This window comes from Serinus canaria, chromosome 8, assembly GCF_022539315.1.
Source record: "Serinus canaria isolate serCan28SL12 chromosome 8, serCan2020, whole genome shotgun sequence".
Taxonomy (NCBI): Eukaryota; Metazoa; Chordata; class Aves; order Passeriformes; family Fringillidae; genus Serinus; species Serinus canaria.
In genome coordinates this window covers 29348136-29367586 of record NC_066322.1, presented here as the reverse complement: position 1 = coordinate 29367586, position 19451 = coordinate 29348136, and the positions used below count along the sequence as shown (strand labels likewise).

Below are 19451 nucleotides of genomic sequence, written 5' to 3'. Positions count from 1 at the left end.
CTGAAAAACTGCAGTTCCATTGGCAGCTCTTTTCTGTGGGTGAGCAGGAGTAGGATGCCCAAGTGTGCTTTTTTAATTTGCTAGGCTGGTTACAGTCAAGTGCTGTAAGCTTGAATTGCCTCTGACTGAGCTGGGAGAGGGGGAAGAGATCAGGTGAACAAATGGAAGGGAATGGAAAATAAAAACCCCAGAGAACCTCTGGTTTTGCAGTAAGAGCTTGCTTGTTAAGAATAACTTTTCTCTTTGCTCAAAACATTTAAGACTGAAGGAAAATATATTGGGATTTAAGTCTGTGGGTATCTATGTAGTAATAAACCAATTTGTCTTTTATCCTTGTAGAACTCAATAAGTTACTGAGGACTTTTTATGGAATCACTCATAAAAAATAGTTCAGAAAGAAGAGATGCTCCTTTCAAGTAAAATATTTTGCAAATTTTTTTGCCCTGTTCAGATCAGTCTGTGAAATTAATGCCAAATTTCCACAGACTTTTAATCTACACTAGCTTTTTTTTTAAATTTTGGCAAGCATAACAAGCTGTTCATAGAAATTCAATTTTTTAAAAAAGCTTTGTTGAAGAGATCCAATTAAAAGGCATTTGGATCATGTGTCCAGTGCCTACAAAAGGAAGGAGCTGTGTGTGTGTGTTGATCCACCCTTCTGTCCTGATGCCATGTGTAGAACAGCTGTTGTGGAACGTGTCTCCTTTCTGAGCTGAAGAGATTATACTGAATAGCTGATTGCTAGTAAACAAATGCTGGTGCTGCACATAATATGTACTCTAAATGTATTTTTAGGTTGTCAGATTATCTATCCATGTGTTACTTTTGTATTAAATTTACACCATGTGGTGTTTTGGGTGTGTACAGTCAGTTGTATCAGAACTGTTCTTTGCTCTCTAGTGCTGAAATAATCTGTTGTATCTCTACTATCTACAGCAGCACTGTTCTTTCCAACAAAAATATTGTTATGTATAAGCATAGACCATACAGGATGTCTTCATCTTTGTATAGCAGTTAGGCTAAAGGATATTGTATGGACCCCAAGTTCCCAGTAATTTTGTCTTAAAGATGTTCAGGATTTGCCATACTAGGATTGCTGTAGTAGGAGCAGGGTGGGAAACAGCCTGTACTTTTCTGGAGTCAGGAAAGGGCTGTTTGTTGCTAAAAGAGGTGAGTAGGATGTTAACGTTCTGCAAATGCATTCACTGAGGCTTGTGGTATTCAGTGCATTGATTGTATTACCTGCTCTTGTTGTCAGCCTTAAAGACAGCTAGAAAATTTGTAAGGAAAGGGTGCTAAGGGTGAGAAAGACTCCAAAAATTCCATTCTTACGTCTTTGTAATATGACCTCCTGTTCTGCCTCTGATGCTTTCTATGGACATCCATCAGAAAGTTGATTCACTTGAAATTAGGGGCTCTTAATGTTTGCAATGGCATCTACATAAAGCTTCAGATCTGTCCATAGAGGGGATTGAACACCATCTTGGTTGATTTGGGTTATCTGATCCCATTCTTTAACGAGGAGGAACCAAAAAACAGTGGTAACAGTGGCCACAGAGTTCCTGATGTGCTGAATGTGCTGTCATGCATTAATGTGGAAGCAGCAGCCCTCATGTTCAGGAACTACATGTCCTTGTGGAGCATTAGAGCAGTAAAATGTAGCAGAAGAGAACCAACAAGTGTTTAATATAAACTGACAACATTTCTTTTAGAATTGAAAACTAACTTTGTAAATATCTGCTATGTTATTGCTGTGGCTTCACTGCCTTCCAGTGCATAGGTAAACAGACCTTGATTCAAAATTCTGTGAGGATTTTAAAGTACTGGACTGGAAGTCATTGATCTGGGTGCATAATCTGGGAAACTCAGTGAATTCTGTTATGTTTCTCTGACTTCTGGTTTTTCAAATGCTGAAGCAAGCTTGTTTTTCTACGTCCTCCCCTGTGGGATATCACTTAACAGCTTTTGTTTGTTTTTAGAGGGTTCAACAGTGAAAGGAAAATCTAGTGAGAGAAACAAAGAGAAGAAATCTACAAGACCCGTGCGGAAAGTGCAAAAACTGACACGATTGTCAAGTCCAGAGTCCAAACAAGGTGACTATTTCTGCTGTGGAGGGAGGATTGTTATATGTCCTTCAGAGATGAGTTTTGTCTCAAGAAAGAAAAACAGAAGTGCATTCCTTTAAAAGCCTTCTTAGATGTGCAACAGTGCTGTTGTAGTGAGTTTGTACACTGTGGTGCATTGGGGGTTGTGTGTGGTTTTGTTGTTGGTTGGTGGCTTTGTGCACTTTTTTTGTGTTTTTTTTTTTAATTTTTTGCCTTTCCACTTGCTGTGTGTACCTTCAGGAAACTGCTGCAGAGTGTGAGTTTCTTGCGGGGAGAGGTATCCTCAGGTATCTGTCAGGGTAATGCAGACAAAAAGAAGCAGTAGCTCTGCTCTGGATCCTGTCTCTGTTTGGGCTATGATGAAGCTGGTTAAAGCCTGACCCATGGTTCAGTCAGCAATGTTGAGACATGATATTAAAATCAGTGCCAGTGGGAGTTGCTGAGTTGCTTTCCCATCAGGTGAGGAGGGGCTGCTGTCAAAGGTGTTCTCTGGGATGATTTCTCAGTGGGGAGGCAGAGAACAGGATGCTCCTGGTTTTTTTCTGGTCGTTGTTCTTCCACGTTTCAAGTTGTTGCTATTCTGCACCTTCAGTTCTGGTTTAACTCGCTCCTGGCTTTTTCAGTTGGTGAAAGAATGTAAACACACATTGCCTGAATAGTCTTCCAAATCTTGATATTTTTAAATAAATGTTTATTTCTTTTACCAACTGATAACTTTTTTCCCCCACTATTGTCTGTCAATTCCACTGATTGTTCAATATAGTTTAAATTTAATTATTTAGAGAAGATGATGCAAGCAGGTTTCTGTAGAGCAGTGCCTTATAGAAGAAAATAAAATTAAACACATGTGGAATTCTGACAGTGCTTCTTAGTTTTCCAGCAGTGTGAATCTTTGATATTGGCAACAAAAGAATTAGGCAGACTTCCAGATATGCTTCATATTTGGTTTTAGTTTTCATACAAAGTGAGTAGCTATGGCTGCAATCACACACAGAGCAGTTTCTTTTCTTTAAATATTTGCAAGTTCAGGCACCCTTTGAACCCCTCTTAAGGTATTCTGTTTTTCCTTATGTACAGTGAGCCATTATCTGTAAACATTTTATAGAAATAAAAAGCAGCTTTAAAAATTACTACAAAGGATTTTTAGAGAGTGAATATGTGCTTCTGCATGCTGTAAATCCTGCTTGTGAATATTTTGTGGTAAGGAATGCTAATACTTCAAGTGGTAAGCATGGATTTACTCCCTCCTATGCTGATCAGTCCCTAACTAAGGAATCACACTCAGCTGTCTTACATATTTATGACAGTTCCAAGTGAGGGAGGATCTCAGTGCACAACACAATCCCAACAATCCCACCCTGTGCCTGAGAGCGTTGTGCAAACCCTTCTTGAGCTCCATCAATCTTGGTGCTGTGATCAGTTCCCTGGGGAGCCTGTTCAGTGCCCAAACACCCTCTGAATGAAGAATCTTTTCCTAATATCCAACCTAACCCTCCCCTGACAACTTCAGGCCATTCCCTTGGGTCCTGTCACTGATTACCACGGAGAGAAGATCAGTTCCCACTCCTCTGCTTTCCCTTGGGAGGAAGTTCTCTCTGCCTTCAAGGGAGTCAACAGCTGTAAGCTCCAGCCCCTCCATTATCTACAAAGCCACCCCCTGTTATAATGGATTAAATCCATGTAAAATGATGGCCTGAAATCCCTGGAAGACAAGAACCAGCTCTAAGTGTCATGTCCATGCTAGTCCATCCTCCTCCAGTCATTGCAGTAGGAAACTGCTTACCATGGCCAAGGCTATTAATAGCCATGGCTCGTGTTCTGCCCCGTTGGCATGCTGGAGTTAAACAGCTGACTGGAGATGGAAGATGACACTTTACACTGGCTCTTTAAACACACACAGAACTAATGTGAGAACAGTGAATTCTGCAGGAGAACCCTTTTGGCTGATGCCTCTGTTTCAGAGAGGCTTGCAGTGACATGTTTCAAGTGACAGCTATTTTTTTATAAAATACTTGGATAATTTACAATGCAGGCAAGGAGTTCTGCTTGCAGTAGTGCACTGCAGACTTCTAGGTTAAAATAACAACAAGAAAGGGGGTTGGAAACTGAGGACTGGGATTGCCAAAACAATTATTCTGCTGTGCTGGATTTCACTTGACATTGTTGGTATCCTGTCTTCTATCCTATCCTGCTCTTGGGCCCAGTACAGTGCCTTTTTTGTTTGGCTGTGGTGAGATCATGCTGCAGTGGCTGGGTTTCTTTAGGCAAAGCACTTGGAGGTAGAGCCTGAAATGGAATTGTTAAAAGTCAACTGCAAATTATATATTCAAGGTGCTTTTCTGGCAATTAAATACCCCTGAAAGGCCTGATTAATTTACAGTTCATTAATTATCTGAATTACCTAATTAAATTTTCTTTTTTATACTGTGTTTTTCTCCAATGCACTTTTAAGATCATTATTTAAAAGAAAAAATTAGTATTGGAAGTTAGTGTGTTGAAAGGTGAGTTGATTAAACCTATCATTTAATCTACCCAATATTAGGTAAAGATGCCACATAACTAGGTGCTATCATTTAATTATATGTAGGATGATAAAATAATCCTAGAACATTTTGATTGGGTTTCTGTCACCTGCAAGGTATTTTGTCCTTGAATTAAGTATTAGCTAATAGGGTTTATTCTTAACTGTTTTCAGTGCCAGAACAGAAGTCCCAGCTAAGGGACAGTGAATTAGCATTAGTATAAAACATCTGGTGCTTGATATTTTTTAACCTCCTCACAAGACATGTATCTCACCAATTAATTACCTGTAAAAACCTTTAATGTAGTTTTGGGGTTTTTTTCCTAGAGTTTTAGCTAATATTATTTTGATAGGAAACTTAAGGGCTTTTTATAACTCACCTTTGTTTTTGTTCCTCTCATCACAACAATTTAGTTGGTTTTATGTTTATTTCTTATTTTCCATATTTGAGTGGTGGTGAACAGCTCTAGAAATATTACCCCTGTCCCTAATAAGGCTTGTTTGTATACTTTAGACCTGCATTACCTGTTCTTCTTTTTAAAATCAGTTTTTGTAGGGCTTTAATGTGCTGCAGTGTGTTTTGGGTGTTACACTAGGGCATCAGTGTTCTAGCTGTTTGTGTAACTGCAGCTGTACCACTAATGCAGAATTGAATGGTACAGAAATGATGAATGGCTGCAATGATACTTTTTGATACTATGGCAAATTGTCTAGAGCTTGACTTTTATTTATTCTTTATTTTGAAGGTGGAAACTATATGATAAGTGCATCCTCCTGGCGGGAGGGACAAAAGCTGGTAAAAAAGATCCTAGGTCCAGCTCCCAGAATAGAACAGGATAGAAGAGCTGTTTCCAGTGACAGAACAGGCCGAGACCGAGCTGCCAAGTCTGGTAAGTTGTTCTTCTATCACTGGACTGACTTCATTTTACTTTATTATATAACACTGCATGTCTGCAGACTAGAGCAGACTTCTGAGACAGAATGTTCTGAGATAGGAGAATTTCTTATCAAAATTGCTCCTATTTTTAACCTGGAATTTGAGAGAGGTGGGGGGATTTTAGCTCACAACCATGGCTGGCATGCATAAACTCTGTTCCTGGTTGCATTATGGATCCTTTCGTGGTGTCATGGTCCCTGCACATGGGACTTGAGGGGTGGTATGTGCTGCAAGGGTAATTGGGGTATCTGGAAAAAATTAGATACAGGCTGCAACCAAAAAACTGGACCACCTGCAATCTGTCTTTGCCTCTTGAAGCCACTGGGGAAAGGAATGGCTAGCAGTGGTCCACAGGCCAGATGAATTTTGTAAGTGTGCTGTGCATAATCCATAAGCTGTGATTGAGCATCCCAATTTAACAGGAATTGTGGTTCTTCTAGATACAGTATAATGTCATCCATGTGCATCATAAATATTCATTGATTCCTGCACTAGCCTCTTTCAGAGTTTATCCAGAATCTCAGACAGGACAAATAAGACATGCTGGGAACTGCTGTGCTTCTTTTCTGTGAGGCTGGTGAGAGTAGAAAGGGTGTGGGCTCAGTCTGAGCAAGGGCTGCCACATTCAGACCGTGACACCACATGAAGCAAAGACATGTTTACAGCGACATCTGCACTCCTCCCTCATCCTTCTTTTTGCAGCTGTTTCCCAAATTTGAATGTTACCTGACCTATTTGACATCTCATTCTTTAGCAGGCTGCATTGGAAGGACAGGTTCTGATTCTAGATTGGATGTTACCCGTAAAAGCTCTTCAAGAAGTTCTGAAAGGTCAAGAAGTAAAGTACGATCTGAGACCAATCTGAGAAAACTGGAAGCTGCTCTTCCAGGTGATAACCAAGAAGATCATGCCTCTGTAAACAAGGATTTCCTGCCTGTGGAGATACGTGGAATTCTTGATGACCTGCAGTTGGATTCCATGAGTACAAAGCAGGAGACAGATGTGGAAAAGCAGAATCAAAAATCTGTTTTGCCAACTCAAACTCTGAGGAGCCACAGTCCAACCAAAAGGAAACCGGACAAGGTAGCAGCCAGTGAGGAGCCTCAGGTGATCTCTAAGAAACGCCACTATGACAGCGATGAGGTTCGACAGTACATCATCAGGCAGCAGGAGGAGAGGAAGAAGAAGCAGAATGAAGAGAAGAAAGCACAAAAGGAGGCAACAGAGCAGAAGAACAAAAGGCTCCAAGAGCTCTACAGAAAGCAGAAAGAGGCTGTTACTAAAGTGAAGAATGTGCCTCCTCCTGAGCCTTCAGCAGCCAAACGGTTACAGGAAACCTATTCCAAACTCTTGCTGGAACGAACACTTTTAGAAGAGCCACCTCAGCTGCCTACGGTGCAGGAAACACAGGTACAACTGATTCACTTACTTAAGGTCTTGCAGTTGTTTGCAGGAATAGGAGCTCAGATGTTTAGGGAGGTTGTGACTTGTGCTGTTCTGGTGGTTATCAGTTAAGAAAAAAGAATAAATCAAAATGTGTAGCTTTGCTTAAACAGAGTGATTTCAATGCACAGACTCTTTGCTAGTAGCTGCTTTTTGGCCCAGCAAGGCCTACTAGAAAGTTGACTGAAAATCATCTTTCTACTTTAAAGAGAAGCTGAATTCTGGATATTAGCCTTTTCAATTGTAATGAGGCAAGAGCTCCTAAACACTGACACATTTTTGAAAATGCATTTTTCTGGTTGTCTTCATCTTTAGCCCAGACCTGGTTATCAGCCATCTGGGGAATCTGACAAAGAAAACAAGGCTCAGGAGCGTCCTCCGAGTGCATCTTCCAGCAGTGACATGTCCCTTTCAGAACCACAGCTGCCGCTACTGAGGTGAGCAGATGGGGCCTTGGGGGAGAGAGGAAAGTGCTCCTGCTTTCATCTCTGAGAGGAGAAAATAGCCTTGGCTCTTGAGTTCCTGTTCCAGTGAGAGTAATTGTCTTTATGTCAATTACAGCATTTTCCTTGCAGTAAAGAGGAAGCTGATGCAGGAAACCCTAAGAACATTTTGGCTATGGCTGATTTTCCAGTGTGTAAATAAAGTGAATAGTTGTTGCTGATAATGTTTTGTTGGCATCAGTGGGATGTGTATTTCATATTGGGACACTCTTATTTCCTCTGCCATTGCCATTGTACAAGATTCTTGATTTTTCTTACTTGATTTGCTCAGTGCTTCTGTTTGATCTATTGTCTCAGATTCAGCCATTAGCTACTCTCTATGAAGTACCAAACACCTCTGCTTCTGCATGAAACTAGCCTTTCCCTATTTCTTTTCATGCAGCTTTCCCAGTTTTGCATTGCTCAGTGTATTATCAAAGTTTTCTTACTGCAAGTCAAGGTGCCTGACCAAACACTTAGATGTAAGGAACTAAAAATCCTGAAGTTTCTTGAATATCTTTAATATCCTTAATATCCTGTTGTGCAAGTGTCTTCATTTTTAACTACAAAATGAATGTCTGCTTCTTAAATGTATACTTGCTTCAGGATCTGTACTCTTGACTCAGTAAGTGCAATTAGACCTGTTTCCCTTCTGGAAAAGTTCAAGGAATGCCATGTACTACCATGTGTAGAATAAAATGAACAATATGGTAAATACTGTTAATGTAACATCATAAAGATAAAATGTAATTACTAGTAGATGAGGAGAGATGTGACTCACAGGACTGCAGAAGGTGTTCAGAGACCTTCATAGTCATCAGAGGAGAAATTTTTTGGGGGGACTTTGGAGGTGTTCTAGTGTTCTGGACATGGATAAAGAAAAAAATATTTTCTCCCTGTTGGAGTCAAGAGGTTTTTGGAAAAGACTGCTGACAGTAAAACCTCAGCTTGTTAAAACCCTGAAACAAAAAGTACACATCAATGGTATTTCAGATTTGGGAAGTGCTGGTTGTTTGGTTTGTTGTTTTTTTTACTGAATAACATTGTGTTTACTGTCCCATTCTGTGCCCCTCTGATTCCACCAAAAAGTATTTTGTCCTGAAATTAAATCTGTGGCAACAATGCTTTAATCTAAGACATCAATACTTGTGTAAATCATCAACTATATGTTGACTTTTCATTTCAGGAGCGATCTGATGGAGCCTCCCTGGGTACAGCCAGACAGGTTGAGCCCAAGAGTCCAGCTCCCCCACCCACAAGCTCTCTTGGGCTCAAGTGGAGGCCCTTGTTCCCAGCACTGGAGTCTGGAGCAGGTGGACCTTCTGTCAAAGGAGTGTGACGCCATGTTGGCAAGCAGGAGGAGCCATTCTGCCCCTGTGGGGTCCCTGATGCCTCAGTTGTACATGAATTCATCTGCTGCACAGGAAAACCTCTTGGTAAAACCTTCTGCCAGCCAGTATAAGAGCAAATTAGATCGCCTTGAAGCTTTGAAAGCTACAGCTGCTTCCCTTTCTAGCAGGATTGAAACAGAAGCCAAAAAGTTGGCTGGTGCTGGCATCAACTATGGTACCACGTGGAACTCAGAATTTGTGCAAGAAAACCAGGATGAGGGACGGTGGGCAAAGGCTGTGAGTCCTCCTGTGAGGGAGGAAAATGAAAATACTTTTTCAGCCAGAATTCAAAGGATGTTGGGTGCCTGTGTGTCTCATACAACTTTTGATGACAGCCTTCCTGGGGTAGGCAACCTTAGCGAGTTTAAAAAGCTGCCTGAGACCATCAGACCTCTTACTGATGTAATCAGCCTTGGTTTGAGGTCTCCTGCTGCTAACAGGCATGAAGGGATCCTGGGACATTTATCCAAGAGGCAGATGGACTCTCCAGGGCATGAGAACCAGGCATATCCTCTGAGCAAAGCCGTTACTCCTCACGAGTCCAGCATTGACTCCATCAGTGAAGGGCCTCTCCTGAGTGATGAAAACCTCTCAGAAGAGGAAGGAGGCCAGCACAAGCAGCTGCCACTGAAGATGTTGGAGACATTAAAGGAGAAGGATTTTTGCATTCGGGAGAGAAATGGTTTTGAGCCCATAAAGGAGTTTCAGAAAGCAGCTGAGAGGTACTCCCCGCTTTTCACTCAGACAAGCAACACACACAGCAAGGGGCCCTGGGAGGAACTGGCAAAGGGAAGTCCCCACAGTGTCATCAACATCTTTGCAAAGAATTACCAACTTCATGGAAAAGGTAAAAATGGAAGCATTTCTCAAAGCTCTTGTGAATTGCTGTTTTCCCAGTCCTATTGCTCCATGCACTTCATACTTCATCATTAAGGAATATGCTTTCAGGGGTCTCAAATATGAATCTGTGTAAGACATGATTTACAACTGTCTAATGCTGGATGCTCTTTTATTTTCATTTTTTGTACAAATTTATTCCTCTTTTTATGAATACTTTGTCTCTGCCCTAGAGGTTCTCATTCTGAGGAGGAGTGTTTCCTGAGAAGTTGATTTTTGTCTTGTGTTTTTTCTCAATTCATTTTTGCCTTCATATTATTTTCTTTAAAGATGATTACATGAAATTTTCTGCAGATGACTCTACTCTAAAGCACTGTGCTGTTCAAGAATGTTTTGGTTGGAGTATGTTAATGAAGTAAAGAATTCAATAATTTAGAAAAAGAGGAAGACTGCTTGTTATGGTGTGTTAAAACTGCCATTGTGTTAAAACAGCTGTGCTGCTGTGTTTGTGTTTGAAAGGAAGTCATCGCAGCTCACGGCTGAGAGCATTTAAATTCCTATTACCTACTCAATGTATGTTTGTATTTATTATAATTTTTGTCCTCTCCCCTCTCTCCCCACACCTCAGTGTTTGAAGAAAGGCTGAATGGAGGCTCTGCCCTCCTGCGCCCTCTGCTCCCTGCCATGAGCCCTCCAGAGAGTGTGGCTTCTTACGAGGATGACTTTGCCTCCTCACAGGGAAGCAGCACTTTAACAGACAAAAAGATTTCACGTGACCTCAGGTAACTGTGTTAGACTTCCTAGAAAAATAAAAATGTAGAATTCAAGAGAAAATAGTTAATACAATATTTGTTTCATAATATGCTGGGTATCTTTTCTGCTCTGATGTACTATGCTAGTCAGTGTGATGAAGTACTTTCTTAGGTCCTTGCAGTTAATAGAGCAGCCAACATAGTTAAGATGGAGTCCAGTATTCCTGTTCCAGAGTCCAGTATTCCTGTTCCCTGTCTAATTTTTGCTGCTCTTTAGCCTGGACAGGTAGCTTTAGACAAGATTCTTATCCTTTGTAGTCTGGTGAAAATAAATTCTCTGACTTGTGTGGCTGCAATAATACTCAGTTGGGTAGTCTTGTAATTCAGAAAAAAAGCTATTTTAAGTCTGAAAATGCCTTCAGTACTTCAAAACTTTATGGTAAATCTGTAATTGCTTTCAGTAAGCATTTGTCAGTGCTTACTTAGTAATGGATACATAAACTGTCTGTAAGAATTTTTAAAAGCTTTTGTTCAGATTGAAATTTGAAGACTGTAGATCCTAGACTCTCCATGTCTACTACATGACTTCCTGAATTTTCCAAGTCCCTCTTTTTTGTAATGAGCTATATTTATACCTTTTGGGCAGCTTGGGAGAGGCCACAAGTGTGTTTGTACCAGTGATAATTCAGAAGAAAAGAAGTTAAATGGCACTCTGCACACTGAAAATTATTCTAATTAAAACTTCTTTCTTCTGCTGGTATTATTTAGTGTATGATGCACTGGCATCTCTTTTTTGCAAGTCTTTTGTCATCCTTTATTTAAAATTGCTCTTATTTCTGGCAGCTGATATCTGTATGCCCAGAGATTATCTGAAATGCAGTCACATTTTGAGTCATTCTTATGTTGTTCAGATATGGAGTCAATCAGCTCTTAAAAGTTAAAATTGGAGAGGACAGTTGTTATCCATCTTTTAGTGTTCCATGTTATTGGAAGCATGTTTCAGTATGTTCCATATCATATCAAACTTCCCAATGCCTTAGCTGTCATAGCTTTTAATCTCAAAACCAATGCTTTTCTAGATGGGCTCAGTAGTGCAGTTTAGTCATCTGTCTCTAGTTCAAAATGTGGTAGTTTCCTTGTGTAACATGGGAGCTCTGAGTCCTTAATCACCATCAATGTGCTCCTTTCTAGTGTTGGTGGCAGCAGTAATTCAAGCATTCAGGAAGAAATTCCCAGTAGGAAGTCTCCCCTTGAGCCTCCCCTTGGTTCTCAGCACTCGTCTGGACCCCGGTCTGCAGCGTCTTCCCGCTCATCTACTTCCTCCAAAAAGAGGGGGAAGAAGGAAAGTAAGTGCAACACTAGGCTGTGGGAGATCCTTTTTTATTACGGCTTTTCTTGTTAGGAAAATTGCAGTACTACATATCTGAAAACTGTAATCTAATACTGATAGAATGATTGATTTATTCCTCCAGTGCTTCCTTCTTAGATTCTTTTCGACCCTAGGTAGTCTCTAACCTTAAAATACAGTAATTTAAAGTTAAGGAAGCAAGAGGTTATTAACAGCATTGAAAAGTTTCATTTTCCAAACCAGCCTTATAGTAAATAAGTTAATTTTAATATTGTGTGGGAACAATCCTTAGATTCTGTACTGAGAAAATGCAAATAGGCTTCTGAGTTAGGGTTATGTTTGTGAAGGTGAGAACAAATTTGCCTGAATGTCTTGTCTTTGGACCACAGTTACTTTTCACCAGTGCACAAATGAATAAATACATTAGTTTCTGTGGTAACCTGTACATTACAAAGGCATGAAGAAACTTGAGGCTTGGTGCACCTATAGTATATAAGCAATGGATAAAAAAAAGCTAAGTTTTAAGCCAATAGAAACATGACAAAACTAGGATTAGGCATTCTAAATTATCTCTCTTATTATTTTTTCAAAATTCTTTACCTTTCCCCCAAAAAGCTAGGCTGTATTCTGATTATTAGTAGTAAAGAATCAAATATGTAGTTTCCTTATTTAAACTGATAGTGTGCTGAAATGAAAGCTGAGTGACAGTTTTGGCAGTGAACACAATGTACAGAAGAGAATTCATTGCCAATTCTACATTTCTTGCTTGTTTGATCTATAGACTTCTAACTCAAAGGCTGCTTTTATCAGGGAAAAACTTCTCAATTCATTGTTTTGGGGCTTGTGATGGTAAGGTATTCAAATGTAGAACCAAACAAACTTTTGACACTATTGTTTCTTCTTAGGGTTGGATGTTTTCAATGGAAGCTCTCACCACTTTTCTGTGGAAGAAGATAAAATACTGTCTGAATTAGAGAGGGGATCCCAACAGGCTAAGAAATCCTTATTGAGCAGTAGAATTTCTAATAAAGAGCATGAGCAGAACCCAGATACAGACAGCACACTGGAAAACTTGTCTGGACACTCCCTGATGAGGTAACAGGAATGTTATGAGACTTTATGCAAATATAATTATGCTTGGTAATGGCTGTGTATTTGGATATGCAAAAAGGAAGTTACAGAACTGGCCAAATGTTAGTAGGATGTGCATGCAGAAAACATTTCTTCCCTGTATTTTAAATATGAAGCTGGTGTCCTGTCACGTTCTGTGCCTTAAGCATTGAAATACAGTTTTTGTTTCCCTCTTCTAGAGTCAGTTAGGGATGTGTCAAGATTTATTCAACCTGTGCAGTCACCTTTCTTTTTTCAGCAGATACACAGACAAATTTGGCTATACTTGTGTTCAGCTAATACTCACAAAGCCTATCCAGCTCTGTGAGTTGATGCTTTTTGAAAGATGAACCCATCCTTGGAAAAGAGTGTATTAAAAAAAGAAGGAAACATGTTGTCTCTTGACACCTCTTTTTGTATAGCTAAAAATGCAGTTTTTCTGCTAATTGTCCAATGAAGATGGTTATGAAGCACTCAGTTTTCACTACACTTTTTTCTAAAAAGCATCAAACAATATGAGTGATCTCTCATTCTGTGTTGGTTTAGAGCAGTTCTGAAGTATTGGCTTCTATTGGTGGCTGTTGCTGGCATCCAGGATTGGGTTTGAAATGTCCTTTGACCTCCTAAGATAAATAGAGCAAATAAAGCAGAATGTCTTCCCAAAGGATTTATACGGCCACTGTTAATCATCTTCAGCCTAATAAAATTGAAATAGTATATTTAAGAAGCATCTGTATCATTTTCTCTGTTTAAAATGAAATGTCTTTTCTCAAAAAGTGTTACTATAGTATCTTAAGAATTGTTCAAGTCAAGTTTTGGTCTCCATTGCATCTTAGGAGAGAGATCAAGACTCAGGGCAGTGGCTTGTCACATTCAGTTGCATCCATGTGCTGATAGTGAATTGTTCACTTTTTAAAATGCATATGCAGATGACTGCATCCTAACTTTCTCATGCCAGCCTCCTAACAGGAGGCACTGAAACTCCTTGTCTGGTCATGTACAACATGAAGATACTGTTTGGTTGGGTTTTTTTTTTTTTCAATTTTTATGTGTGTGTTTGTATATGTGCTAACTAGGCTTAATATTTGGGGGAAAATAGGGTGCTCTAGAAAAACTTAACTCTGAACTGGGATTTAGGGACAAAACCCCTCTCATGAGGCATTTCCTGAAAATAGACTGAGCCTGTGCAAACTGAACAGACTGCACCCTTTGCATGGGTCTGTTTGTGTGTATGTCTTGGTTTGGAAAGACAGGTGTTTGCTAAAGAAGGCAGGAGCCTCCCCTGAAAATGGAGAATGCAAACCCTCCCCACCCCTCTGAATTGCTATGAATTTTAAATTAAGGGGCTCTCAGGCAAAAAATATGGGAGCAGGAAATAACAGTTCTTTACTAGGGAAGAAAATAAAAGGATAAAATGAACAATGAAGTACACTAGAACAACACTGACAGAGTCAGAACTCAGCCTGACACCCTGTGGGTCAGGGTGCTGGTAGCAGTCCCATTGGAATTGTGGCTGCAGCCCTCCTGGAGTGTCAGGTGTGGTTCTGCTGGAGCAGGGATCCTGCAGAAAAGGGTGGAGTCTTCCTCAGCAGATCCAGTGGAAGAAGAGGCAGCTGCTGTTCCTCTGGGAAGGAAATCCAGTAGGATGATGTGCTGGTGTTCCAGAATCTCCAGATTCTATCTGGGTAGGAATGCTTGGCTCCTCCCTCTGGGCTCCCATCTCCCAATGGGATGCTGTAGTTCTTATCAGCCATGCAGGGACATTCAGTGGCCTGTTATCAGCAGATGTCCCCCCAGAGGGAGGAGTGATTGTGATCGCTCAGAGAGAGATAAGGAGAAACTGCCCACTTGACACAAGACAACTGCCATATGGATGGTAATAGAATACATCTTGCCCTGCAATCTGGAACAGTGTAGGAATGAAAAAACAAGGTTTTTCCTTTATTTTATCAAATGGCTGGACTAGGAGAATTATTAACGCCTTTTGGTTTTTGTTTCACTGTCAGTTTCTCAGACAAAGGAAGACCCCAGAAGACACCGACTTCTTCCCCATCTTCCGGCTCCCAGAAAATGTTGCAGTTGGATTCTGTAGCCAATACAGCAGAAAGAGTCAAGTCACCTGCTGGCTTTTCTGGAGGTTCAGCCCCGGGGCTGAAGGCAAACGTGGCCTTCCCTGACGGGGACCTGGGAACCAGCAGGTCTGCAGCAGGAGCAGCCTCAGCGAGCGGTGAGTATTTGTAAAAACCGTGCTGGTGCCAGAGCAGCTACAGCATTTTTCCTTGAGTTTTTAGTGTGGGACCCTGAGGTGTGTAAGGGTGAGCAGTGTTTGTTTCCCTGCAGGGTGCATGCGCTTCTCCCCCGCGGGGCTGCAGCACCGTCTGTCAGCAGAGCTGAACTACCTGAGCGCTATCGAGGAGTCCGTGCGGCAGCTCTCGGACTTGGAGCGGGTACGGGGCATTTCCCTTGCCCAGCAGGAGAGTGTTTCTTTGGCTCAGATTCTCAAGGTAATGGGGAAATACTTCTTTGTCTTAACATTTCTCTTTTTTTTCTTTTATTGCTTGTATTTGCATGGGTTGGACTCGATGATCTTAAAGGTCTCTTCCAACGTAGAAATTCTGTGATTCTGTTTGCAAAAAAATTAATCAAGCTAGGCCAAGTTGAGCTTTTGTTAGCAGTTCAGAGAAATCTTAAGGGGCATGATGGGGCACCTCTGATAATGGCCGTATTTTAGGATGAAAGTCTGTTATCTTTTAAGCTGACACCAAGGAAGTAGCTACTCTGGAATATGTGTCATTAATATACTCTTAGCTGGAATCACTGTTTTGGTTGTGTTCCTTATTTTGGTTGTGTTCTTCAGATAAAAGCATGATTGTTTACTGGGATTGATGTTGAGTTCCAGTGTCATGCAGTGTAGTTGTTTGGGCTGGATGATTTGTTTTATTCCACAAAAACAGTATTTTTGGCTGAAGTTTCCTTATGTTGACAAGATTGTTTATCCTAGTTTGTTGAATTAATTGATCTCCTAAACTCCTTTCTGCACTGTGGTGGAAGAGTATGGGGAATGTGCATTGCCTCAAAAAGGAAGAGGGTCAGTGGGTTAAAAATTCTGGTTCAGCAGAAAAGACACCCCCAGCAGAGTAAATCCAGATCCTTAAGAAGGTAGTTGCAACCAATGGCTGAGGCAAATCACATCTTTATGTTTACCTTACATGGTTAAAACTAGTTTTCCTGATCTGTAGGCACAACAGCAGCGCCATGAACGGGACTTGGCTCTTTGGAAAATCAAGGCTGAACAAGAAGCTCTAGAAAGTCAGAGACAACTGGAAGAGGCAAGGCAGAAGGCAGCTCAGGTAAGGCTGCCCTTCAGAAATATGGAATGTGTAAGAGGCAAAATGTTGTAAGTAAATCCATGCCTACAGGTATTCTTAATTTGAACCTGTTAACCTATGAAAGTGCCAAAAGGGTTTAATACAGCTAAAAGAAACTCTCAAGGACCTGTTTAGAACTTTTTTCTGCCAGATTTTGAGAAATAAATCTGTAGTTGCTATGGCCAGACCATTTTGAAGTGCTGAACTGTCTGTGTTTTCTGCCTAGGTCCATGCAGAGTCACTGCAGCAGCTGGTGCAGTCACGGCAGGAGGCTGGGCAGGAGCCCCTGTGCAAGGCTGCAGCCAAACAGGCAGAACCTGCACTGCTCTCTACAGATGCAACTCTCCAGCTCCGTGAGGTGAGGCCCCAGGGAGAGAAAAGAGCTATTTTACTACTGTGAATTATTTTTTGCCTTTTAAGTTATTTTCTGTTTGGTGTCATTCTTGGTACAACTTCTTCACTTTCATAACATGACAAATGATAGGACTTCAAAGGAGCTGTTCTGGCATCGTTACTTAGGAGTCAATCAGCAGCCTTAAATCCCTGTTCCATGTTCTTATGATCTTCCAGTTAATGAACTGTTAAGAAGTTTGTTCTTCCGAGACAGATTGATGACAGTGAACATAGCATCTTCAGCTTGTAAGAGTTGCTCTCCATCAAGAATTGATCCTATATCTGTTTCATGAGCAAATTAAATTAGAAAAGCAGAGAATTGCAATTTTGCTTACTGCTGAAGGTAGAACAAGAACAAATAAAATTTAAAAAAAAGGAGAAGGGAGAATCTTCAGCAAAGCTCTTGTCTTGGTACAGAGTTTGAAGTCTCCTCGTTTTGAATCCCTTTGTTCTTCTTGTGCTATACAGAATATTTATTAGTTTTCAGGTTTTTATATCAGTTTATCAGTTTTTATACTTCTTGTTTCCAGTATGTAGCAGCTGCTTCAAACATAGATAAGGAACACAGTAACCAAGAAATGCTCTAGGTCCATCACAGTTTAGAAATCACTGTGTCTGTGGGTCAGTATTATGGGATGGAGTTCAAAAGGCTGATGAGTGTGAACCGAACTGTTTCTTCACAGCTTTTGCACCTGTTGGTGCTCACCAAGGCTGGTTTTATGATGAGTAATGGAATTGTAGAATAATACTGATGTACTTGTTCTGGGCTCTGCCAAATATGTGAAGTTTAAATAATTTTTGAGTAGACAAGAATGGGTTAAAGGAGCAGAAAAGCTCAGACACCTCAAATAGATGCAATGTATTGGTCATTGAGAGTAGGTAGTGAAGTCTTGGATAAAGACAAGGAGCATTTGTAGTTTTTAGAGCTGTAGTGGGTAGAAACCAGTTAAGAAACAACAGAGAAGAAAGCTTTTATTTGGTGTAGGGTTTTAATCTCCAAGTTTTAATTGAAGTTTGAAGTCTGAGCATAAGAGGTGCTGGTGGAGAGGCTGCTGGGGATAACCTGGTCACTGATGCTGGGTCAGCAGAGTAGCTTTTCCATCTCTGTTCACAAGTGACTCCAGGTACTCAGTTGAACAGCCATTTGTTTTAACTGGAATGCAGCAGTAGAAACATCTGTCAACAATGTGCTGGGAATATTTTTAAATGCACACTGTAATTTATTATGTGTAAAGGAATGGAGTATGGAGGAATATGCATTCACAGAGCAGTATGCACCTTTACCACCTGAACTGACATGTTGTTACGAACCATTGTTACCCCATGTCTTACACAGTCGTTATAAATCACTAAATTGCCTGCTAGAATGATTATTCTCTCTTCCAGAAGCATTTTGATGCTGATAAGCTGACTGTATTGCCATGTTTTTGCTGTACTCAGATGACAGAGTCAGCAAGGGACACTGTCAGTGCCCCAGCTGCTCCCGGCTCCACCCTGTTTGAGCACCAGCGGCAGCACCACTCAGAGTTCATGAAGCAGCTGAGGGCCAGAGCTGATACAAACAGGTTTGGCTTAATGTTTCACATCGTGGGAGTGGGGAAGTAAGATTTGTTAGGTTTTGATTCACCTATTCTTGCAGAAAATGTTAAGATGTCATAGTGAGTGAGCATTTAAGATGAACCTGGATTCCATCTTTATGCCCTTAATAGCGTACACACCAAAGGTGACATTAACTGGTTCTGTGAAATTCTACATAAAAAGAGTAGAAGAAAGATTATCTTAATGTTTTGTGGGATGATTGAACCTAGTTTAGGCTTTAGGAAATATTTTAGCAGAAATTTTAGCTGTTACTACTTTTAGTAAACTGATGAAAACTATATTACTCCTATGTTTAAGACAATGCAGATTGACCCCAAATGCTTTTCATTTCCAGGAAATGTGAATCTGGTGCCATATCACAAGGTAAAGAGGAGACAGGTGACTCAAAACAGACATACTCACCAATGTTTGATAGTTACTCTGAGTCCTCAAGATCAAAGGTTCATGATCAGAGGTAAGAAGCTTTTTGTGTCCTGTTCACTTACCTGATCTAGTTAGATCCCTTGAAGTTTCTCACAGCCTTTCTCTGATCTTGAACTGGAAGAATGTTATCCTCTGTAGTTCTCCTAACTTCTAAAACAGAATTTCTAACTTGGTAACTTTTCTAAAATATGAAAGAAAATTTGTTTGCATTTGTTTATAATCACTACTCACTGCCAGGTAAAGGATGTGCAGACCACATGGATTTTAAGCTAGAATAAAAACAACAATCAGTAGTTTCATCAAACTTGGAATTTTAAAGTAGCCAAATTGCATTTTAAAACCAAAACCAAACCCTCTACATGTTGTTTATTGGTATGATGCTGGTCATGGTGTGTACAGTAGCAATGTAACAGCAGTATTTTGAAATGTGCCAACTTTTTTTAAAACCATAATCTCTGGATAACACAGCAGTACCAGCAGCCGCCAGGAGAGCCCTTCAGTTCCATCTTCTAAGGAGAATGAGAAAAAGCTTTCCCGTCGTGAGAAGACAGCCAGCAGTATTGAAGAGCAGGCTCAGACTGCTGCAGATGATTCCTTGCCCAGTGACAGTGTTTTGTCCCTGCCAGATGAAAAAGGTTGGCTCTGCTGCTGGTCCGTGATGGGTCTGAAGATGGTGAGGGGAGAGGGAGGGAGGGTGGTGCTGTTTCAGAATGAATTTCTGAAATAAATGAGGGAAAGTGTG

General features: G+C 40.6%; 1 protein-coding gene across 10 annotated transcripts in view; it reads left to right on the top strand.

Annotated features, from left to right (window-relative positions):
* Window positions 1–19451, top strand: part of CEP350 (centrosomal protein 350) — a 71053-nt gene that overhangs the window by 16733 nt on the left and 34869 nt on the right. For 6 of the 10 annotated variants that reach the window (XM_050977445.1, XM_030226306.2, XM_030226305.2 and 3 more), the window contains exons 8-22: window positions 1980–2093; window positions 5373–5516; window positions 6318–6973; window positions 7322–7443; window positions 8675–9726; window positions 10345–10498; window positions 11660–11814; window positions 12722–12911; window positions 14933–15153; window positions 15267–15430; window positions 16166–16276; window positions 16521–16652; window positions 18074–18252; window positions 18621–18740; window positions 19178–19344. In XM_050977445.1, coding sequence (XP_050833402.1) covers window positions 1980–2093; window positions 5373–5516; window positions 6318–6973; window positions 7322–7443; window positions 8675–9726; window positions 10345–10498; window positions 11660–11814; window positions 12722–12911; window positions 14933–15153; window positions 15267–15430; window positions 16166–16276; window positions 16521–16652; window positions 18074–18252; window positions 18621–18740; window positions 19178–19344 — 3681 coding nt within the window. The remainder of the gene's footprint in view (window positions 1–1979; window positions 2094–5372; window positions 5517–6317; window positions 6974–7321; window positions 7444–8674; window positions 9727–10344; window positions 10499–11659; window positions 11815–12721; window positions 12912–14932; window positions 15154–15266; window positions 15431–16165; window positions 16277–16520; window positions 16653–18073; window positions 18253–18620; window positions 18741–19177; window positions 19345–19451) is intronic. The other 4 variants (XM_050977447.1, XM_050977443.1, XM_050977446.1 and 1 more) reach the window with 4 other exon arrangements.